This window comes from Benincasa hispida, chromosome 1 (assembly GCF_027475165.1).
Source record: "Benincasa hispida cultivar pf3 chromosome 1, pf3_genome.v1.1, whole genome shotgun sequence".
Classification (NCBI taxonomy): Eukaryota; Viridiplantae; Streptophyta; class Magnoliopsida; order Cucurbitales; family Cucurbitaceae; genus Benincasa; species Benincasa hispida.
In genome coordinates, this window is record NC_143478.1 from 53,050,274 (window position 1) to 53,076,003 (window position 25,730).

At 31.1% G+C, this 25,730-nt stretch overlaps 1 protein-coding gene across 1 annotated transcript; it reads left to right on the forward strand.

Annotated features, from left to right (window-relative positions):
* Positions 1–22,723: 22,723 nt before the first annotated feature.
* On the forward strand, positions 22,724–25,432 carry UGD3 (UDP-glucose 6-dehydrogenase family protein). The gene is made up of 2 exons (XM_039039205.2): positions 22,724–23,030; positions 23,715–25,432. Exon 2 carries the CDS (start codon positions 23,738–23,740, stop codon positions 25,178–25,180), a length of 1,443 nt encoding a protein of 480 aa, XP_038895133.1. The 5' UTR covers positions 22,724–23,030; positions 23,715–23,737; the 3' UTR covers positions 25,181–25,432.
* Positions 25,433–25,730: the final 298 nt, after the last annotated feature.

The window sequence follows — 25,730 nt, forward strand, 5'->3', positions numbered from 1 at the left end:
GATGTGAGTTTGTCTCCAAATTCCCTTGATTCCAGCTTGTTTTGAGTCCCACGACTCAATCTAAAGTACCAAGAGGATAGTAAGGAAGATCTTGGGGTAGTCAACAACAAGATTCATAGGAGATTTGCAGCTGGAATTCAAGCTTTGAGGAAATTCTACAAAGCTATGTCATGAAACCCATTTATTTCTACTGAAGCATGCTTTCTTTTCTGCCAAAATTAATGAACTAGAGTGCTTATGGAACCTGGTCACTTCCGCTGCGTGATGATACAATCCAACAGCCCCTTGCTGCAAGCTAACCTCCAAGCCCTTGTCCTCGCATGCTGCTTTCAAAGCATATTCCACAATCATCGCATAGCTCCAGCGTGCATCGTATACCTCATCGCATGCTTCCTAACTGCATCGTATAGCTCTAGCATGCATCGTGAATCTAGTGCCTTGGCTCTCATTGTCGCGCACTGGTATGCACGTACGCCCACGGTCATCACATCCCTTGCACGCATGCGCTAGGCTCAACACTTAGCCTTGCGCCAATACGAAGGCCACCCCCTTGTCGTGCGTCCTCTTGTCATGCCCAACACACCTTGCCCGCATGCTCACTAACCTCATAAGTCCCTTGGTTGCCGCATTCCTTGTCAACGCATAGGGTTACAAGTGCTCAACATGTCCTTGGCATGCACCACTCTAATGCCCAGCTCCCCCTCTCTCGACCACACTTGGCTCTTCAAGAGCTCGTCTAACCTCTAAAAGTAAGATCAACACATAAGTGCTTGTCTCCAACGCCCAATGTAAGGCCAATGCATAGGCTACATCCAAACCACAGTTAGCCAAAATTTTCCCTTACTAGGTTTTTCACCACTTCACCTGAGAGCCAAACTTGCACCGTAAAACATTTTTCCCCTTTATTTTTTTATTCTTCCCCCATTTTCCTACAATTTCACCTTGATTTTAATATTAAACCACTCATCATACTAATCTCAAAAGTAAATATACACAAGTAGGGAAATTAGGGTTCGGAGTTTACATAATTAGATTAAATTAATTATATCACATATAATTAATTCTCTCAATTAATTTGAACAATTCAAATTAATCCAAATATTGATTCTCATTAATTCTTGTTGAGCTACAGGGGGACCTCATGGACCTATAGCTTGAAGCTCCAACCGTACGTGAATAATTAAGTAAACTCCTTGAATTAAATTATTCATCATCTGGTAACTGTCGGGCACTCCACTAAAGAATGAAATCTGCACTCTTCACACCACAGATATATTTTTGTGTCCATTGGATATAACTAGTCAACAGTACAATGACCCTTCACAAATTTCTCATAAGTACAGTTGGGCCAAAATTACTGTTTTCCCCCTATAGTTACATCTAACTTCTTAAGTACCACGGATCCCTCTAATGAACAATAAATCATAGTCCAACTATGATCAAACCCTCACTCGAGCCAGGAGAGGGTGTGGCGCCATATTGTTTAAGCCCCAAAATCAACCCTTAAGGGAGCAATTTATCTACTTATCCCAACGTTGGGGAATGAATGAATTCCTTCATGTGTAGCTGTGTTCCCAACTCCCCAATCAAACGAATACCTAAAATTGCAGGCTTGTTGAATCAGTGATCGTACTCTCACTCATGCAAATCAAAGGACCGCCCTCATGGTCAGAAGTTCACAACTCACTCAAGATTCAGGTCATGTTACTTCTGGTCATCTCAATTATGAGCGGCGTTATATAATGAGACTAGTCATTTCATCGTCTAGTCTTATACAAACTCCTTATAGATATCCCCGCTCACATGTCTCCACATGAATGATCAGGATCAGATCATTTATAGCACTTTACAACAATTATAACGTCTATAAAGTAGGCCATACTCATAGTGTCACCAGGATAAGGTATCCAACCTTATCTATCTACTACAAACCATTTAGGTTATCACTTAAATATGATCCATCTATATATCTCTACATACATGTTTAAGCTACAAGATAACCTTGGATGTTAGTTTATTGGTTTGTGGTTAATGCAACTAATTTTGAAATAAAACATCACATATTTTATTGCATAAATAAAATGTTTGTACAATACAATTACAAACTATAGAACCCTACCAGATTTAGGGCATCAACCCCAACACCAGATTTAGGCCATACTTATAGTGCCACCAGGATCTGGTTTTGCGAATAAACAGTTTTGCAATGCTATTCATGCAGCGTTGCAACGTTGCGAAGGCAATAGCTTTTGTTGATTTTTGTTATTGAACTTGCTTCGTTTCTTCTTCGATTACAACCTAATTACAACTCTATTGACTCTAGAAAATTTATAGAAATTTAATCAAACATTAAGGCCCATAAACAATGATCCAGTTACAACTTTTGCAACAGAATTGAAGAGAATTCTAATGCCAAAACTGAAAAATATCCATATCAGCACTCATTTCATACAACTTATGAAAAACACCCACCAAGTTAAAAACATAAATTGAGTGCTTAAATCATGCTTTGATACCAATTGATGTAGTTAACATTCAACAAACGGAAACAATTAGGATCTTTAAGCACTCTAATTACATTAATTTGATATTCAAAGCATGCTTGTTCATAACAAAATAATAGGGTTTCATTAATTACCTTTGAAGAGCTCTTCAAATTTTCCAAATCTAACTGAAAATAGCTTGTAGACTACCACTTGATCTTCCTTACTATCCTCTAACCTTAGATTGGATGGTGGGATCCAAAATAAGAGTAAAATTGAGGGAATTTTGAGAGATTGAAAAGCATTTGATGTGTAGAAGATGAAGAACTTTTCTTCATCAAGAAATAAGATTGCATTACTCTCAATTCTCGACAAATCCACCTTTTTGTAAAATAATATCATGAAAATTAGATAATTTGAGAGATTTACACCAAACAACTTTTATTTGAGAGGAATTTAGGTGTTTAAAGTGGGAAAACCCCACTAAAGAAAATATTTTCATTTTAAAATTGATTTTACATTAATATCAAATTTAATTTAATTTGAAGTTACATATTTCAAATTTTTTTAAAAAATGAAATTTAATTTTAAAATTAATTCAATCATTAATTTTTAGATATAATTAATTTTAAACAAAATTAATTCCAATAACCAATTTTAAATAAAATTAATTATAATTAATTAATTAAACAATTTAATTAATTAATTTAATTTAATATCAAATATGGAATTAATTAAAGACCAATTCTTAACATGAATCCTTATTCATATTTTAATATTTAAATCATATGTAAATATTTTCCAACTCTCCAATTTCATTTAATTCAATAATTAAACGTTTAATTATATCAAATATAATTAATAATTCCCATAAATTGAATTTGAACATTTTAAATTTTCTTATCACACTATTCTAAGGTTTAGTCCGTTTATGAGCTAGTAGGAGGACCTAATGAACGTACAGATCATGAGCTCCAACGATTCTAGATTAATTGTCTAACCCTTTTAATTGAATTAACCAACATTCGTTAACTATAAGGTACTCCACTAAAGCCCAATAGTTGCACTCTCCTCACTGTAGATATATTTCTGTCCACTTGATTTAGCTATGATCAGTAAGACAATCCTTCACAAGTTGTTCATATTTACAGTTGGGTCAAAATTCACATTTTACACCTATAATACATCTTGCTCCTTAAGTCTCTACTGATCCACTAATGAATAATCGGTTTATAGTCCCACCAATAAACTAAGTCCCTTTCAGTCATAGAGAGGGAGGGCCCCTTGTTCAAGACTAGGAATCAATACTTAAGGGAACAACCTATCTGCTAACCTTGAAAACGAGTAAATGCGAATTTCATCTTGCAGGACTATATCCCCAGTTATCTACCCAGTCTTACCCCTAAAATGGAAGTCTTATTGAGCGACGATGTTGAGTTACTCTAACCATTACAGATTAAAGAATAATCCCGAATAAACAAGAGTTCATTGTTAGCTCAGGATTGATATCGAGTTACCTTAGGTCATCGAATTGAAATAGTCAATTTTCACAGTAAACGGTGTTATAAATAAAAGTGACTATCTCGCGGTCCAATCTTATGCAAACATCTCTTGCATAAGATGCCCCCACTCGCATGTCTCCATATCAACAATTTCAAGATCACATCGTTTGTATCAAATACAAAGCGGGTCGCATCCATATATAGTGTCACCAAGATAAGATACCCAACCTATCCTAAACTTATAGAATATTTTGGCTATACACTCAAATATGATCCTCTTTTATGTATCTACATAAAGTTAAGTATTCATGCTATAGTTAGGGGTTCATTAGTTTATTAAATTTAGGCTTTACAAGTGCAATTTATAGGCTTAATAACAACTTTATTGAATAAACCTTAATAATAACTCTAAAAAAAACTATTATTCCTAGCTTAATTTGAGCTCGTTGTTGGATTTTATGTGTGTATTGCTTTATTTTGTAGGTACCGAGCAACAATGAGGTAGAATTGGCCATTTGGAGCTGAACAGTGTTAATTTGAAACAAATTGGAGTTGATTTGAGCATATGGGCTTCAAAGGAACAAAAATGAAAATGTCCCTGCTTCAACATCACAACGCTCAACATATGCTTAAGTTCAACGTTTGCTTGACACTAGAAGATAGAATGCTAGTGTGCAAGGCAGCATTGTAACGCTCCAAAGATTAACATAACGCCACTGTTGCAACATTCTCCCTGACGCTCGTGGCATGATTTGTCAAGCATTGCAACGCTCTTCCTAGCGTTGCAACGCTGCATCCGTTTTCTATAAATACATCTCTTTAATTTTAGGTCAAAATATGCTGAAAATTCTTGGAGGCTGAAGATATATGAACTTGGAGGTTATGGAGGCCGAGGGAGGCTTTACTATCTTCTTTTCCTTTGATGTTTTTGGTATCATTAGGTTAGATTTTAGTTTTATTTTAGATTGTAAATATGCATTGGCTTGAACTCTTGAATTTTTCTATGAATTTATGAGTTAATCTTCATCTAGTTTCTTGGATCAAGGATTCGATGTCAATTTTTTTATTTTTCTATTTTTAATTGATTCTTCCAATTTGGAATTGTGTTTTCTTTGAATCTATTTAAATTCACAAGCATGATTAATGATGTTGACTTTCACGCTTTATCGTGCAGGATTATTGATGTTGACTTTCATGCTTTATCGTGCATGCTAATTGATTTTTAGTTCATCACAATTTGCATGAATGTCTTATTTAAGTATATTTTTTCATATTAATGTATTGCTAAGGTCATAAGTAGCAATAGTAAATTAGGTATTTGATGGCTATTCCTAGAACGTTTAATTGGTAGGTTCAAAGATAAGATTGGTTAATTAAATATGGTTTTCCTGACAATTAATTAATATAATTGAATCCTAAATCGTAATGCATGTGTTTTTAGTCCTATAGGTCTCTATCGAACCCAAGAGAATTTAGAAGCATGTAGATTAGTTAGGATTTGGCCTTTCCGACCTTAATTAATAATTAGGACACTTGATTGATTTTGATCTAATTAGTTGTCCGCCTTTGTAGAAGCTGGTTAATTCGAATCAATCCGGTAGTTATGCATGCATAATTCGGTACAAAGTCAATTGGCAAAAAACGATGATCGAAATTACATTGAATGTCTAGCTTGATCCGAGGACTAGATGGACCAATTTTTGTTTACATTTATCCCTTGCAATTTATTTTCCTACCTCTTTCCAAATTAATCAAAACCCAAAACCCTGTCTTTACTATTTTTCCACAGTCAAATTTAACTTAAGAGGAAATTAATTTTCTGTCTCCTTATGGTTTGACCTCGTACTTACCACTGTTGCTACGTTTTTGTAGTAATAGGAGTAGTTCGATGGTATAATTATTTTTTATTCATGGCTCTTTTTGGGATTAAACGACACCAAAAAGGGTTTGAACACTTAATAACAACTTTATTGCAATTAGAATATGTTTAAAGATTACAAAATGCGAGTTTTAGGACATACAGTCTAACAGCCTCCACTAAGGATATGCAATGGAGATTGCAATTTTGAACGTTATTTCCTCCACAATGTTTGTGAAACAATGTTGGATTATGAAAGTGTTATAAAACTAGTATATGACATTTCAGTTTTTGGGTAAGTTGAGACACTTGTGTCAAAAAGAACCCTTAGTGAAATAAATATTCAAAAGTATGCCTCGATGTAGGTAATCCTTGAGAAGTTTAAAAATGGTCTTTTGGACAGTCCAAAATAAAATGATATTTATATGACAAATACTGATTCATTTGGAAAGTTAAAGGTTGTAAACCTATAAAATGGTCAAATTATGTTGATGAGTTAGTTATAAGTAAAACCACATCATAGTTAAGAAGTGTTGTTAACCATTTATTTTCATTTGAACATCAATTTCTACTTATCAAACAGATAAGTCTTAATCGTAATGGGAGAGTTATGAGTTAACTCAATCTTTGCAAAGGCTCATTTGAAGTCTTCGTTGTCATATGATATGACAAGACGAAAACTTATAAACCTTACAGTAGTGGGAGTGTTATACAATGACTACCTTCATTGTGACTTACTGGAAGTCAAAGCTGTCATATTGGATGACAAGAGTTGACAAAGAGAAATTTTGTTAAAGTCAAAATTGTTTAACAAAATTGAGATAAGGTGGTGTTTAATCTTAGTCAGTTTTTTGTAGATTTTCATTGATGGGTCAAACTCAAAGGATATGAATGGATTTACAAAAAGATAAACTTGAAAGTGTAGTACTTTGAGATAAAAATCTTCAAAGTAAGACTCTTGACGTCAAGTGAAAACCAGCGTTAGAACTGTTGGTGAAATTGGACTATGAGTCAATTTTCTAACTAGTTTCTAGAACAAAGTCTTTGTGCATTATTTAATTAATTGTTGCATATGGAACGTGTAAAAACGAATAACTTCCTTGATGAAAAGGAGTTCAATGCATCTACACAATTTCAAGAAAAGTTTCAAATATTGAATTGGGATCTTTAAGAATAAGAGTTTGATATAGTATCATAACCAATGACTTTGAACGATAATGATATTTTTGTACAGACAAGAAAATGAAACGTGGATATTTATCTATTTTATATTGAAATTTGCTCATTATGAATGAAGTAGAAAACAGTATAAAAGTTTGAAATAGTTGATTTGAGGTGTTTTTTGTATATTAAAAGTTCGCATACATATGTTTAGGACATGATGTTTTGTCTCATGCATCTTACGTTTACAAAGTAGTTGTCTACTATTCGATGAAATTGCTTCAGATGAAATGATAATGTACCACTCTGCAATGAAGTTGATTTGTCAAGGGAAAAGTTTCCTAAGACACCTCAAATGTTGAGGAGAAGTAAATCTTACATGAGACTTCATTAATATTTAATATATAATTGGTTAGTTAAATTGGTAAAGTCAATGGTATGACCATTGAGTTTTGAAAATTAAAACTTACGAACAATGAGACGTTGTTGTATTAAGTTTAAGATTTGATCTTTTACGGTATACACTATTTCATTTTAGATTTAGAGAAATCTGTGTTTTATCCTATTTGGTGTAGATTAGACAATAGAGCAATATCTTGCTTGTGAAGAATTTGCATAAGTCAAGTATGTCCTAAGATATTTGAAAGTTGTTTCAGATATATCTTAATCTATCCATATTATGAGATAATATGGTGCAAGGACTGAGTCGGTGACAGATGGTTTTTTTTTTACATAACAATTTGTATTATATAAAAGGATTCTCTACACTAAAGTGTGAGAAGATCTTCTAGACTGTCTAGGACTATGAGACATGTCTCTAGTGTGCTAAGGCAAGTAGGAGAGCAGGTATAGAATATGCCCTAGGATACATGTCCACTGGTTTACATTTCCCCTACATTAGTGCAAGTGGGAGATTGTTGAGATGTATACCCTAAAGCCTTGTAGTTATATATTATTTGAATCAATAGTTGGTTAGTTTTATATGAAATAATCCATTAAAGAAAGATCCAATGTTATTTTATGCTTAAACATGTATGTGGTTGACATATAGGTGGATCATGTTTAAGTAATAACTTAAAAGGTCTGTAGTATATGGATAAGGCTGGCCTTATCCATGGTAACACTACTGATACGACCCACTTTGTAATTGTTACAATTGTTGTAAAGTGTTACAAATACTCTAATCCCGATCATTCATGTGAAGACATGTAAGTAGGGTATCCTATACAAAGAGTTTGTATAAGACCGGACCACGAAATGTTGAGTCTCTTTTATAACGCCATTGCTAGAAGAGACTTACATTTCACCTGATGATCATAGGTGACTTGACCTTAATCCTAAGTGAGTCATGAACTCCTGCCTATGAGGGCGGTCCTTTGATCTGCATGGGTGAGAGTAGTCAGACTCGCCGACTCAATATGCCTACCATTTTGAGGATTCGTCTGATTGGGGAGCTAGGAACACAACTACACAAGAAAGAATTCACTCCTTTCTGACTGTTAGGGTAAGTAGATAAATTGCTCCCTTAAGAGCTGATTCCGGGACTTGAACAATGAGACACCTCACCCTCTTTTGGCCTAAGAGAGGTTCAGTTATAGTTGGACTATGGTTAATTGTTCATTAGAGGGATCGGTGGTACTTAAGAAGTTAAATGTAACTACAGGGGTAAGATGATAATTTTGACCTAGCTGTACTTACGAGCAATTTGTGAAGGGTCAATACACTATTGATTGGTCATAGAAATTTATCTATAGTGTGTAGAGTGCAGTTGTCGGTCTTTATTAGAATGATCAGTAGTTAATGAAGATTGATTAATTTAATTAAAGAGTTTAATTAATTAATTAGATATCATTGGAGCTTCAATCTATAAGTCCATAAGGTCCCCTTGTTAACTTAATAAAAACTAATGGGAATCAAATTAATTTTGGTTTAATTTAAATTGTTCAAATTAATTAAAGGAAATTAATTGTACAAGATACAATTAATATAATGTATGTTGAAACATTATAAAGTATAGTGTATGTTGATACATTATACAGTCTAATGAGAAAAATAAATATTTGAATATGACTCAAATAATAATTATATAAATATGATTCATATAGAAACTATATGTTAAAATTAATTTGAATATGATTCATATTAAATCTATATAGTTTTGTGAGAGAAATAAATATTTGAATATGATTCAAATATTAATTATATGAATATGATTCATATAGAAACTATATGTTAAAACTAATGTGAATATGATCCATATTAAATCTATATATTTACATGAGAGAAATAAATATTTGAATATGATTCAAATATTAATTATATGAATGTGATTCATATAAAAATTATAGGTTAAAGTTAATATGAATATGATTCCTATTAATACTATAGGTTATATTATATGTGATATAATATAAACTACAGATTATAGGTTATATGTGATATAACCTATGATTTAATATGTATATATATTAACTAAATTCAAATTTTGAATTTGAATTAATAACTCCCTTCGGAGTTATTTAACATCTCTCAGTTTAATTAAATAAATAGGAAGTTAATTTTGGGTGGGATGAAAATGTAAAATAGTTTCACAAAAGAGAATGATCTTCTTCATCCCTCTCCCTCTCTCTATGTTCAATTATTCTCTCTCAATGAGTTCCCAAAGAAAACTTCTCTCCCTTTTCACCAAAGTTAACGCAAGTCCAAGAAATTCTACATGATTCTCACCTTGAGAATAACAAGGAAGATTTTGTGGTGGTGTCCCATTCTTTATCACTGTATGTTGTGTTTGTAGTGCCGAGTTTGGGAGACTGAGAGAAGTAGTGGGTTTCGTGTTATGGAGAGGAAGCGAAAAGATGGTGTTCTTCAAGGGTGAGTTTCTCTCGATCCATTCTCCTCTCTGTTAATTTACGTAGAGAAGCATGCTTAATTATTTTGTTTATCACATGTTTCCGTCGCTATGTATACTTGATGTTCAGTAAAACGAAATTGAGACACAACGGCAGTCAATTGCTTCCAGTAAAACGAAATTGAGACACAACGGTAGTCAATTGCTTCTACTTTGGGGTATTCAAAATCCCATCATGTATACTTAGTTGAAGGTCATTTGTGTTCAGTCAATACAATCACTAAATCTTTTAAACTTGGGGCTTTAAAAGGCTTGCTTTTTGCTAACAAGAAGGACAAAAAAAAACATCAAATAAGTTAAGGATGAATTGAATAGAAAATTTAAAATTTGGAAACATATTAGACAAAAAAGATAAGGTGTTAGACATTTTGTAAAGTTTAGTTCTCATTTAGTAACCATTTGGTTTTATGTTTCTGTTTTTTAAAATTAAACTTATAAACACTACTTCCACCTCCAAAATTTTTTCTCTGTCATCTATTTTTAGCAATAGTTTAAAAAATCAAGGCAAAATTTGAAAACAAAAAAAGTAGCTTTTAAAAATTTGTTTTTGTTTTTGGAATTTGACTAAGAATTCAACCATTGTATTTAATTAAGATGTAAATCATTGTAAAAAATAGATGAAAAAAGATTTAATTTTAAAAATAAAAAATAAAATAGTTATCAAATAAAGTCTTGATCAACTAGATACAAAAATAAAAGTTGTTGCAGACTATTAAACATTTTTTCTTATAAGAAAACTTGTAATTCAACTTTATACGAATTTGTCCAGCATATAGATATTTGGTTTGAATATTTAAATTTCATTTTATTCATTAAGTTTTATATTGATTTATTTTAGTTTTTTTTTTTAAGTTTTTAACATGTTAAGTTAAGCATACACTTTCAATCTTATCTTCATCTTGATTTCTTAATTTTTCTAATTATCGAACTTTTAAAAATCGTTAAAATTAGTTATGGATGTTTTTCTTCTACTTGGAGGTAAAGTTATTCGGTTTTTTAGGTACATAATATAGGAATAGAGTTTGTGGCTTCAAACATTTTAACTTTCAAAGCATAAATAAAGCATTTTTTAAATACTTTTAGCTAAACTAAATTTTGGTAGCTTTCATTTTAAATATATAGATAATATCACTTTTACTATGCATATCAAATAGATCCATATAATTTGGTTGAAACGAGTGTAGACCCTTTTTAAATTTAAATTTCAAACTAAGGAGAACCATCCCCTAAAATTCTAATTTTCTTTTTTTTTTTTTAATTTTAATTTTATTTTTTTTCCTTAATTTGAATTATATATATTGTGGTTAATTCTAAAGATGAATATAGAGATAAAATCAGGAGGGTTACCTAATCCCAGAAAACGTACCCAAGATCAACAAGAAACGAGCCTGGGAGAGTTCTAACAAATAGGGAGAAAAGGAAATTGGGCAATAATCCCTCAGAGTGGTCGATCCAATCAACCATCTATTCCGAAACATCTTAATGGCCCAAGTCTAGTCCTAAGTGTCTGGTTTCGAAATAGGTAAAGGAAGTAAATTCCAATCATAAAGGGATAAAGAATACCCTGAACTCCATTATAAATAGAGCATGATATCCTTGTAAAGGATAAATTCATCTCCTCCCTAAAACGGCTTGCTCTGACCTTTGTGTTGAGATCTAACTTAAGCATCGGAGTATGTGGCAAATACTACATCGATGTTTTTTTTTTTTAATTTGTAGGTAACTTTTTCTCAAATTATAAATTATTGTTATCACATGAAAGTCAGATACGTTTTTTGCCAAAATTTAGCATCAACAATTTTAAAAATAACGAATGATATGAAATTATGATTTGTGGCTACAAATAATTATGAGTAGCGTCTTTTTCTTGAATTGCATTCTAAAATTATTGACTAATTAAACTTTTATTTAGTCCTTCGAACCATTCAACTCTAGATCTACTACTCCGAAGTGAAGATTTAAAAGTTTTTAAGAAGAAAAAAATTAATGACAAAAGTACTGAGAGTTCAATATCTGATCAGTCTTTTTTTCTTTAACTAATTTCAATTATTTAAGGATTAAAAGGGTTATTTTGATTCTTTGAACATGTAAAATGGAGTCATCATTAACTCAACTTTAAGATTGTGGGTTTTCGCCTCTAATTTTGTTACACTTTTCTTTTCTTTTTCTTTTCTTTCTTTTTATTTAAAAAAAATGAACCTTCCATTTCACTCAAAATTAATTTTCTGATTCTCCAAGCAAGTCTATGCTTAGATTTCAAGTCTTCTTTTCTTTCCCTTTTCCCTCATTTTTTTGTTTTCTCAAAAAAGGACAAATAATTATAGTGTTTGTTGATGATGTTGATTCTCATCAAAAACATTTGGTATGGTTTCATAATATTTGCTTATGTTATTATTTTTATTATGTTTACTATTTTTTTTCACAAAGTATGAAATTTGAGAATTGAACTTCTTACCTTGAGGTTAATTATACAAGTTTTTTAACGATTAAATTATTATATTTATTTTGACATCTATTATTCTATTTTCAAACTTGATAATGTTGACTTTTGTATGAGAAAATAAAATTTTGATTTAAAAGACATCAAAAATCTAACATAGTTTTGACAAATATTACAAACATAGTAGCTAAAAATAAATCATTCTATACAAAGAAAAAAAAGTAAAATGTAAGTAAATTGGTTTTACAATAGAATAAATATCTAGATTAATTATTAACTCGACACTGAGCATAATTGAAAATTGGAAAAAGAACTCCTACTATCGACTTCGAGATCAAATGTTCGATTTTCCAATCCTACAAATTGTTAAAAGAAAAAAGTTATTAATGACTCTCAAAATAGAAAAGATATAAATAAAGATATAAGTTATTGTTGTTATGAGTAACTTTGGACTAATAGGATAAATAAAAAAAAATAAGACGAAAGAATCGAACCAGAGCCAAGACAAGATATGTTGAATCAAGAGAATGAAGTTCGACCTTTGGACCAACATCTCCCTCGACCTTGGCCTTGGAGGCCGAGGCCAACCACTTTCTCTTCCTCATCCTCTGAGGCTGAAGGAGCCCAGTTAACTTGCAGGACATGAGGTGGGCTTTGGTGCCAACTCACCCCTTGGCTTATCGTCAATCCTCCAAAACTGATGAGCCTAATCATCATACGAGACATGTCTAGTACACCCCAATCTAATGAAAATCACAAATTATTTTATCAAATTAAGAGATAACAAGATTTCTACCTGAAAACATCAGGGCAACCCCTTCTTTAAATACATCATTAAAAATAATAGCATGCCTCATTGAACCGGGCAAAACCCTTGGCTTGGGTAAATGCCCAAGTCAATCCCTTCCCTTAGGCCCTTTTGGTTTTTCTTTTTTTTTTTCCTAAATCTTGTTTATCTTCTCTGTAGTGTAAGGTCTTTGTTTGTAGTCAATCATGTCTTCTAGTCTAAAATAATCTATAATAAAAGTACAAATTAAAATATTAAATGAACGTTTGGGCCAAGGACTATCTTAAAATTAAATCACCCATTGCTACAATAAATATAATTTCAAAACCCACAATAAGTTACACTCAACGTTATTTCAAAATCTCTATTTGCTATAGTGTTTACTATTTGCTACCGTTTTTATTATTTTATATTCATCATTTTTTTATTATTTACTATAGTATTTACTATTTCCTTCTCAATCTAAAATAGTTTACATCTCAAACACATACTATTATAACCCAAACTAAAATAGTCTGCATCCCAAACACAAACTATTATAATCCAACTATAATAACCTAGGACTACAACAACCAACTCATTACCCCAAACGTCCCTTCGAAGATTGAGAATGAAGTTAGATATTAGATTGTTTGATTTATATTTTGCCTATTTGAAAATATAAAATTTCAATACAAATGCAAAATTTATTTTCTTTTTGAGAAAAATACCTTTTTAGTCTTCAAATAAGAAATGGGTATTTTTGATCTCTAATGTTTCAATTTCACGAGTTTAGTCTCTCAGTTTTAGGAAATAAATTTAAAGGTTCCTATTACATTAATTAGGTATTTTCTTAATATTATTTTAAATCATTTCTCTATCCGCTTTCTCCTGCCTTCTCTCCATGGTCACCTTCCAATCTAAAAAAAAACAAAAAAACAAAACACAAAACACCCAATAAAGTTTCAATGGCCATATACTTTCAAATATTTTCAATGAGATTGAGATAGTCTATTTTGTGTTTGGCTTATGAGAATATTTTGGTAAAAGAGAGAAAATAAAAGAATGAAAGTAAAATAATAATAATAATAATAATAAGTGGTGGGTTCTCAACTCTCAAAAAAGGCTTCAAAGCTGAAAAGCTTTTCCAACATCTATGGAAGAAAACGACGCACACCATTTCACAAATTTTAATTTAAAATAAAAAATTTTAAAGCAAATGTTTTGAAATACATTTGCATGTAGGATTCCTATTTTAAGTTTCAATTTATTCATCGTAGTTCAGACATAGACGTACCTTTTAAATAATATTAGAAGCTTCATGCATTTTTTTTTTAAAAAGAAAATATGTGTTAAAAAATGTTTGTTTCGTTAATCAAAATTTTTTAATCTTTCTAATACTTTTTTATTTACCATTTTCAAATTACGCCAATACTTTTCTTTTAAATATATTTACTCAACTTTAAAATATTTTTTTAGTACAACAAAAATTAATGGATTACCACATACTTCTTATTCGCTAACACATTCTTATGGTAGTTGAGTTAGGCTCATTTTGATATTTAACTTTGAAATGTCGCTAAACGTTATATAATTAAAAAAAAACATATATAAAAATATTGTCAATCAATTTCTTTAAAAGAAAATAACATGTATCTAAGAGAAGTGATTAAACATTTACTCTAAATAAAATAGCATATTAAAAAAATATATGTATTTGTAAGAATCTATTTTTAAAAGAGAAAAATAGTTATAGATTCATTCTAGTCCATAGTCATTCTATTTCGATTCATAAGTCTTTAGCAAATTATCAACTTATAACCTTAAATTTTAAATTCTAAGTTTTTGTAAGTGTAAACTTACACTCTTCATTGCGTTCCATTACACTCTTCATTGCGTTCCATTTAGATAAGCATCATGTGAGAATTATAATTTTATCAATTAAAAACCTAAACTTTTATAGCAAGTTAACTTGCATTTTCAATTAGGATTTCTTTTGAAAATCATATGTCAATCAATTCTAATTGTTTGTTTTGTTAATTTGATATATGAAAAAGTTTATACACAGATAAAAATTGATGTGTTGACAATTTTCAAAGAGGATTTTAATAAAGGTTCGGGTTGATTTATTTAGGACAATTTAAGAGTTTAGTTTAAACAATTCTAAGTTTCACACGATATTTTTTTAGTAATGCATTTACAAAAGTTATGTACAAATTGGGAGCAAAGAAATTTGAACCACAGATCTCTTTGATCTTAAGTACATACAAATGTCAATTGAACTAAACTTTTGTTGGCAATTAGATGGTAGATTGATTTATAAGTTACAACAGATTTGAGCCATACCCGTTAGTTACGAAGAAATGCAAAAATATTAGGGCTAAAGTAGGTTTTTTTTTTTTAAGAAAAATAAAAAGTATTAAGGTATAGAACTTAAAAGAAAAAGTATAGGGGTATATAAAACTTCAGTTACCAAATTAGATCTAAACCATAAGGTGACTTTTTTAAGGGGGAAAAAACCACAAAACATTATTTTCTTTAGGTTATTAAGTATATTATTTAAAAGAGGAATTATTCTCTCCCACGTGTCAGTACATCAAAGGTTAGCTAGGCTAAGAATGAAAATGTTATTGTGAATTATGAACGGAAAAAAATAATAATTATAAATAGAAACATTAAAAATAAAATTAAAATGAGGATTAGTCAACGATTGGAGGAGTTGAAAAAGATGGCCTCGGTGGATGAGCAAATAAAGAAAAGGAATTTGGAGACTTGAAAACTACGTGTCGTTTCGGAGGCACGTGACTATCACCTGCAGCCGGTTTGATTTGGGGATTTCAGTTTCCGGTTCGCTAAAACGCGTACTTTCGAATTTTCCCCCAACTCACATTCTTCTGTTTTACACTTTCTCACTCGCTCTTGTATTTTTTTTTCTATTAATTAATTAAATTGGGTTCTACTTCTACAATAATGTCTAATTACTTTTAGTTTTTGATTTTAATATTTTTTCCCAAATTAATGCTTTTTATTTATGTATTTTTTTAATAGATAGTATTATTATACAACAATAAAAGAGATCCCACAACCCAGAATCAAGACACCAAAACAAAAAAAGCACCTACAAAGACGCGCAGAAGCGAAAAAACATAACAAAGAAAAGGACAACACGAACAAATAATAAAGCATCTAGAAGAACAAAAAACACCCCACAATCTAGGGACTTCAGAGCACTTGCTTTGCTTATGTGCAGCAATTCTAAAGAAGATAGTGGTTCAGGTTGTTAAGGTGATTGGAGAATCATATGAGTGAAAAGACATCTCATATTCTAATAATGCTTTTTACTTGGTTAAAGGAAAATACTTGGTGTATTCCAATTTCCAGAAATAGATCTTTGTTCATCCCATCAAATTATCCTATCATAATGTGACATGTGAAAAATTATTCTTATTTATTTTTTGAAACATTTTAATTATTTTTTGGTATGAGGAATGGGAGGGGGAACATAGATATTGGTGCATATTGGGATGTACCCAATTATTACCCTTTGATTAATTATACAATAGAGCACTTCTAAGCGTTAGGGTAGATTTCATTTTTACTCTCGATTATGAAATAACATTGAAATTATTGGATTTCTTTTTGTTTAATAGGAGGGTGAAAGTTGATGTGACGGTTGATGTATAAACATTAGAAAGCATATGATATATTATTTACAATTAAATAGTTGTTACCATTTATTTCATCTAAAAAATATTATTAAAATAATTTGTATAGTTAAATTTTTCTATAACTATTACCATGTCAATTTATCTGAATGACATTGTAAATTATATTTGCTTATATCCAATTTCTTTATGTTTATGAAGTCATATTAATCTCCTATCTTGTTTTAATAAAAAAAAAATTCTTCAAGGGTAATTTTTAAGAAAAAAAGTTCAATGTTTTGAGGTCATGATGAAACCATTAAAAGTTTAGATTCATAATTGATGTATATTCTATAGTTTAGGTCGGTATTTTATATAATTCGGCTCTTTGATTTTCATGGCAATTTTATTGCTAATTGTTTAGTAGATTGATAAGTGACTTTTTTCCCTTTTTTTAGTTCAATAATAACAAGTTGATAGAAGGTGTGGGCATCATGTAAACATATATATAGTGGCAGAGTTATAACATAATTTAAGAGAAATAACAAAATATGAGGTTTTATTTTGAAAAATGACAAAAAGAGTTTCAAAATTAGAAAATGACAAAGTTATTTTTAGGATTATTAGTTAATGAATATCAAATGACTGTAATATATGTAAAATACTATTACGAAATCGACAATTAAATAACACAAAAAGGAACGTAGAGATAGAGAAGATTGACACACATATATACGTGGTTCACTAATGGTGTGTTAGTTAAGTCTATGGGCAGAGAGAACAGTATTATTAGAAAGAATGTTTGCAGAAAATTACATCAAAACGACACCTCTATGGTTAGAGAGTTTATATATCGCACATTCTAAACCCTAGAGTCATAATCGTAAATAATTACAAATAAATAAATATGCTAAATACAAATTTTGAATAGGTTTCGGGGGCCCCATACTTGTTATTTGAAACGTCAACAAATAAATTCAAGACATTCCAACAAATACAAATAATAATTGATTAATTCAAAAGGTATGTTTAAAATCATACCAAACAAGATTTAATTAATATTGAAAATAGTTGGATATGCCTTATTTTCAAAATTTTCAAATAAACAAAAATACAATTGGAATAAAAAAAAAAACTGGAAAAAAAAGATTTAGGGGTCGTTCGGCTCTCAAGTTGTGTTGGGTTGGGTGGGTAAAAAAAACCCATCCACCATTTGGTTCACCAATTATTAAAGAGGTTTATTACCTCAGTATTAACTCACATTTCTCACCTCGTTATTCACATCTAACTCTCTCAATTACTCTCCTCCTATAATAATTACCAACTCAACTCTGCACGTCAAACGTTCCTTGATGAAAAATAGCTAGGTTAGATGGAAAAGACCTACAAATACAGTGTTTCTATGTAAAAAAATTGGCTAGATCTTAAAGTAATAACGTGAAAAAATGAGACGAAAAAAGTAGTAGCAGAAACTAAGAAAAAGGAAAAGGTAATTGACCACGATTGACCTAAAGAAGAGCTTGGGAAAAACAAGCCACAACCTTAGATAATATATTATTAAAAAAGAAACAAAATAATCGTTAAAGAATAAGGATTTAGAATGTTTAAAAAGTATTTGAATAATAGATTAAAATTGAAAAAAAAAAAAAAAACAAAAAAAAAATATGATGTTAGATATTCTAAAAAAGAAAAGTTGAATACGAAAAAGTATATAAAACTTTGAAAAGAAAATATATTGAAAAATAATGATATTAGATATTTTGAAAAGTAAACGTCAATAAAAATAAAGAATTAGCTAATGTGAATTTAACTTAATGGTATTGACATGTACTTCGATTCAAGAGTTCGGAGGTTTAATCCTCACACTCGTAATTGTTATACAAAAGCAAGATTTGAGAATTTTGAAAAGTTTGGAAAAACGAATAGAAAAGATCATAGATGAATAAAGTTCGTAAAATTTGAAAATTTTGAACAAATGGATAAAAAAAGATAATAGATTTAAAATTAAACAAATGGAAATACAATTACTACTGAGATTTACACTTAAGAGCATTTTTGGATTACCAAAATTTGGCAGCACGTGAAAGGGGAGGCTCTTTGCCATAAAATTGTAATAAGAAAAATGAAAATATAATTGACCATGAGAAACATGAAGAAGAACTTGGGGGAAAAAAGACATGAAAGTATACAAAATGTTAATATATAATAGCAAATATGGTGTATTTGAGTGAAAATTTGGTTGGATCTAATAAAGTAGCAACGTGATAGGATGAAACCACTGGTAAAGAAGATGGTGAGGAAGCCACGAATAATGAGGGGACAAAAGAAAGAATACAAGAGAAGAGTAATGAGAAAAGAGCAATGAGGAAGCCGCAAACAATGAGGAGATAAAAGAAAAAAATACAAATTGATCGAGACGTGATACTTCAAGTTTTTTTTTTCTTGTAAAGGTATTGTAATTAAAGTATAGGATAGGAGAATTGAATCTTTGACCTCGAGATCGATAGTATAATTACTATATTAGTTGAGCTATACTCATGTTAGCAAAAAAAACAATGCAATTAATAAAAGAGAAAGAGAAAAGTTGTTGATGTTCGATACTTACTTCAATGTGAAAAAAAGTTGGATATATTGAAAATCATTAAGAACTACTACCAATAAATTGTGATGATTGTTCAAAATTTATAAAAGTGTTAAAAGATCTTCCCTGTACAACTAAATTTGAAAAAAAAAAAACCATTAAATAATGTTAGATTTTTTTTAAAAAGAAAAGATTTAAATCAGAAAAGATAAATCAAAATTTTGTTAGATTTTATTAAAAAACACTTACGATTTTACTAACTATAGGTTATAGATGTCAAATTTTGGACAGAGAGAATGAAATTAATTATTACATGGTTTGTTAAGACAAAAATATTTCCTTGGCAATATGTTCTCATCGATCTATTTATTTAAAATTAATTCTCCTGAAAATAATTAATTAAATTTTAATTGTTCAAGAAGAAAGGTAACTTATCATAGCCATTAAGTTTAGCTTATATTCTATTTTTTAATTGAATTAAATTATGAAGAATTTTTTTTATCGTCATTAAATCTATCTTATAGTAAAAATAAGATAGCTCAATTGACATAAACATATACAATCAAAAATTAGAGTTTGAATCTCTCATATTGTCAATATATATATATATATAAAAGAAAAGAAAAGAAACGACCGTATAATTATTGATCTTCTTTCATAAACTTAAATTGTTACCATGGGAGTGGTATGTTTTTACTTTATTTTCTATTATATTTAAATTTTAATTGATTAGCTATTAGTCTCTACATATTATAAGTTGATAAATTTATTTTATTTGTCTAATAAATAGTGTAATTGTAAATATAATAATAATGGTAATTATCATTAATAACAAAGTAAGTTTAAAAATTTTAAATGTACAAATAATATCTAAAATTAATTTGGTTTATATAAATTGTTAGACTTTACCTCTTTAGTTCCAATTGTTCTCACTACGACTTCTGCCCAAATTCGGATTAACATTAATGATCGGAAAATTAAAGCAGGTAGCAATTTGAATATGTTATTTTGTAATATAAGTGTGTCACCCACATTTGGTATTTTGTAAATATGACAAAAATATTAAATATGATTTTTTAGTTATTTTTTTATTACATATTGTCCTAAAAAATTAATTGATAGAAAGAGAAAAATGGTGATGGCGATCAGTAATCGGGCGTACGATGATCGATAGAGGTAAGCTGCAGAGAGATGGAGTGATGGTCGGCGATAAATGGTGTGAAGTTGGTGAAAGAGAGATGTAGGGGAAAGAAAGATAGAGAGAGAAAGAGAAAATGAAGATAGAGAGAGAAAAAGAAAAACAATGATCAACAACCAGTGATTAGTGACCAGACATGTGACAGTTGACAAAGCTAAGCAATGAGGAGGTGAAGCGGTGGCCGATAGTAGATGGAGCAATGCTGGTTATTTGAAGAGAGATGTTGAGGGGAGAAGGGGAAGAGGGGAGGAAGAGGTCTACTGCTTTGAAGAAGAAGAAGTTTGAGTTTTTTTTTGATTAAAATTCTAAATGTATCATTTTAATTCGAGTGTATCAAGTGTACATAAATAATGTATCAAGAGGTATCAAGTGTATAAAGAGGTATCAACTGTATCAAGTGTATCAAGGGGTGTTAACTGCATTAAGTGTATCAAGTGTGTATCAGGTGTATTCATACATTTTTTACATTTCCTATTTAAATCATGGGTTGGGTATATTTTTTATTATTTTTGCACAACTAAAAGATTTGGGCTACGAGCCTAATATTAAGAACTTAATTTGTCCATTTTGCAACTAACCTTTAATGATGAGAAACTTGAGAATTTGCAAGAAAAGATGTAGGAAAAGTAAAAGATTTATCTCGTTTAACTTCTCAATCTTAACTTATTCTAAAATGAGAACATGTAATTCATTAAATGTCACTAATCGATTCAAACAGTTTTCTTGTTGATAGATTGAAATTTGGACTTAAGATTCACAAGGTTGGTTCTTAAATTAGTGTAGTACTTCATCAAGATATTCTAGACCTGTTTGAATTATCTAAAACCAATGTTATATGTTAGGACATTCAAACAGTGTCACAAAAACACCGTCATTAGAGCAAGATCTTTTGTAATCTAAATTCAGTATTTATACAATTTGAGTTGTGCTCATGAACATTGAAGTTATCTAATTTATCGACATGCAGGTATATATTGTTTTCTAAAGCAATATATCAAAGTGGTAAATCATGCTATTCTATTATGTCATAGTTCCTCTTTTTTATTGTAATTTGTTCACCAACATCATTTCAAATTAATAACACTTATATTTCACAACTTTAAAAAGTATCTAAGAGATTCTACTGAACTTTCAAATTTTATATTTAATAAAAAGTTTAACTTAAAAAATGTGTTTAAGCTTTTAAAGTTCAATGGGTCATTGCTTATTTTAATTTGTATCTCATATAAGTCTTTAACCTGCTCGACATTTCTTAAAATTTGTAAGCTTGCTAGAATGTTTATAAAATTTGATAACCTGAAAAACCCAATTATCCCAACTCAATTGATACAATTTGGTTAGATTATCAACTCATTTGAGTTGGATTGGATTTAAATAAATGAAAATTTTATAGGTTGATTGGTTCATAGGATCACCTAAAATAACTAAAATCAATTTGAACTTATTATAAATTTAAAAATGTATTAAATACATATATTTATTTTTAATTTATTTAATTATTATTTTGGAGTTTCTTTAAAATCCCAAAATTTTATTTAATTATATACATCATAATTGATTTTGTTAAGTCCTATAGAGTAATTTATAAATATTTTCATTTGGACTATAATGAACCGATCTAAAATCACTTAAATAAAAAGGTTGCTTCAAAATCCAATCAATCTAATAAAAAAAGTTTTCATGAAATACTTCTGAAATAAGTAAAGGAAAATAGAGAAATATGAGAAGATGAAAATCTTCACATATTATTGACATATCACTATTATCGATCTGATTCCTACATTCTATTTAATAGTAAAAAAATTATACTTAAAAAAAAAACTTATAATTGTGTGATAACTATGCAATAACAATTTCAATATGAAATCGTAATAAATGGTTTATTTATGTTGAGTACGACAACTGTAAGAATAGAGAATCGAATCTTCAACCTCTAAAAATAAGGTCATGTATATTAGTGTCTAACTAAACTTATTCTGACACAAATAGTTTAATTTGAGTTGCTTATAAAAGTTTAAGATTTTATTAATTGATTTAATTACTAGTTTAGAACTTTAGATTATGTCCAAAATTTAGGAGTGTATATATTTATTGACTTAAATTTTTTAATAAAAAACATCAATGTAAATAAACACAACCATTGAATTCCAAATCCATAATTTAACCCAAAACGGGGTTTTTTGTTCTTCTCTAGTGCTGTGAACGTTAATTTTACGTTTGTATCCCTCTCGGCGTGGGGCGGCCTACCAAAACGGAAGTTTCAAACGTGTAAGGACTTGACAGCTCCACCGGAACTTGCAACTGCAAATTCCTTTGCCCGAAAAATAAATAATAATAAAAATAATAAAATGAATGTACTCGATTGTCTTTTTTCATTTGGTTGAGGGCATTTCTTGTACACCAATTGCGTATTTAAACCCAGTTCCCTTCTTCTTCCATTTCTCATTCTGAATCTCACACCAAGGTTTCAGAAACCAATTCTCTGAGAGGTAACCCCTTCGTCTTCTCTTTCATATTCATTGTGTTCTTCCGATCTGTTGCTATTTTGTGTGTTTTCATTCTTGATCTGTGATTTCGTTTCTTCTTCTTCTTCTTGCTTTTCCACCTGCACTCTCACTATGATTCATCCCAGATCTGCCTTTAATCCTCTCAATTTTACTCTAAATTGTCTGCCTTCTCTTCTGATCTTAGATCTCTAGGCCTTTCTTTGCTATATTGCTTTGATCTGCATCTTTTTATTGTAATTAGAAACCAATGTTAGTTTCTTTTTCTAGGAAGGATGCTTGGTGTTTATGTATTCACATTTCGTCTTTTTCTCAATGGAATTTACGTTGATTTGGTTTTTTTGGCACTCTTTGAGATTGAATTGAGATGTCACCTTTGGTTCTGTTCGGGATGCTTACACACGTAGTGATTCTGATTCGGTTACATTCTGTGTCGAGATCTTTGTTTTGATAACCATGAAAAAGGAGTAGAATTTGCAAGCGAAGGTCGTGTTCTTCAAATCTTCTAGGTTCAATGAATTTTTTATTCTGAATTGAGAAGTTCTCTTTTGTTATGTGTTCTTATTCATGTGGTAGTGGTATAGAATGATTTTAGGTGGAAGCCTTTGTGACTTTTTCGTAGTTTTAGTTTTCGCTTCCCTTATATTATTGCAACCGCTATTTGTCCAGATTATAAATTGAAAGAAGCAAAGATGGTGAAGATCTGCTGCATTGGTGCCGGATACGTCGGAGGGCCTACAATGGCTGTAATTGCACTGAAGTGCCCATCCATTGAAGTGGCTGTTGTGGATATCTCCGTATCTCGGATCAATGCCTGGAACAGTGAGCAGCTCCCAATCTACGAGCCAGGTCTCGATGGCGTCGTGAAGGAGTGCCGAGGCAGGAACCTCTTCTTCAGCACTGATGTGGAGAAACATGTCTCTGAGGCTGATATTGTTTTTGTCTCTGTCAACACTCCCACAAAAACTAGGGGTCTGGGAGCTGGTAAAGCTGCAGATCTCACATACTGGGAGAGCGCTGCTCGTATGATTGCCGATGTATCGAAATCTGACAAGATTGTAGTTGAGAAATCGACCGTCCCAGTGAAAACTGCCGAGGCAATTGAGAAAATCCTTACTCACAACAGCAAAGGAATAAAATTCCAAATTCTCTCAAACCCTGAATTCCTTGCTGAGGGGACTGCAATTAAGGATCTGTTTAACCCGGACCGGGTCCTCATTGGAGGGAGGGAAACCCCGGAGGGTCAGAAGGCCATCAGTACACTGAAGGCTGTTTATGCTCATTGGGTACCCGAAGATCGGATTCTCACTACCAATCTTTGGTCTGCTGAGCTCTCCAAGCTTGCTGCTAATGCTTTCTTGGCTCAGAGAATCTCATCTGTTAATGCTATTTCTGCTCTCTGTGAAGCCACTGGTGCAAACGTTTCACAGGTAGCCTATTCCGTTGGCACGGATTCGAGAATTGGACCGAAGTTTCTCAATGCCAGTGTCGGTTTTGGTGGATCTTGCTTCCAGAAGGATATCTTGAATCTGGTGTACATCTGTGAGTGCAATGGCCTTCCAGAGGTAGCAGAGTACTGGAAACAGGTGATCAAGATCAACGATTACCAGAAGAACCGTTTTGTTAACAGGGTTGTTGCCTCTATGTTCAACACTGTTTCAAACAAGAAGATCGCCGTTCTCGGTTTTGCTTTCAAGAAAGATACCGGTGACACGAGGGAGACCCCTGCCATTGATGTGTGCAAGGGACTGTTGGGAGACAAGGCGCGGTTGAGCATCTATGATCCCCAAGTGTCTGAGGATCAGATCCAGAGGGACCTTACACTCAGCAAGTTCGAATGGGACCATCCTACCCATCTCCAGCCGATGAGCCCGACAACCGTTAAGCAAGTGAGCGTTGTGTGGGATGCATATGAAGCAACAAAGGAAGCTCATGCAGTGTGTATCTTGACTGAGTGGGACGAGTTCAAGACTCTTGACTACCAGAGGATATACGACAACATGCAGAAGCCTGCATTCATCTTCGATGGGAGAAATGTGGTTGATGCAGACAAGCTGCGTGATATCGGTTTCATCGTGTTCTCGATCGGAAAGCCTCTTGATCCATGGCTGAAGGACATGCCGGCTGTGGCTTAGATTTGCAGGTCTTCCTTCAATGGCTTCTTCCCCTTTGCAAGGCAACAAAACAAAAGCAGTTGGATTCTTTTACCATATTTTTAATGTATTTTTTGTTGGTTTTTCTTTCATTTTCATATCATCTCTCTTGTCAGGACTATTGAAGGTTTGAGACCATATGTTTTGCCTTTACAATTGTCCTCCAACCTATCATTTACCTTCCCATAAAAATTTTTGTTAGAAATTCCAGTACATTTTTCTTTGCTTTATAAATCCTCACACCTTTATAGTTCTTTATCCTATAAACCATCATAGGGAATGTGCCTTTTGTAGATTTTGAAGGCTTCTCTTTTTTCTTACCACCTTGTTGCTGAGTGAGAGTCTTCCAACTTACAGTATGCTATATTTCTTTATGTGCGTGTTTGGAAGTTTAAAATCATTCTTGTCACTCACTCCCATTTTTAATTGCATTTTTTCTACCATCCAAATCAATTTTGAATGATTCAAAAGCATTTTTCGTGTGATTTACATGTCAATCCTTTGAAAAAGTTGAAGCAACGAGTAATAATTT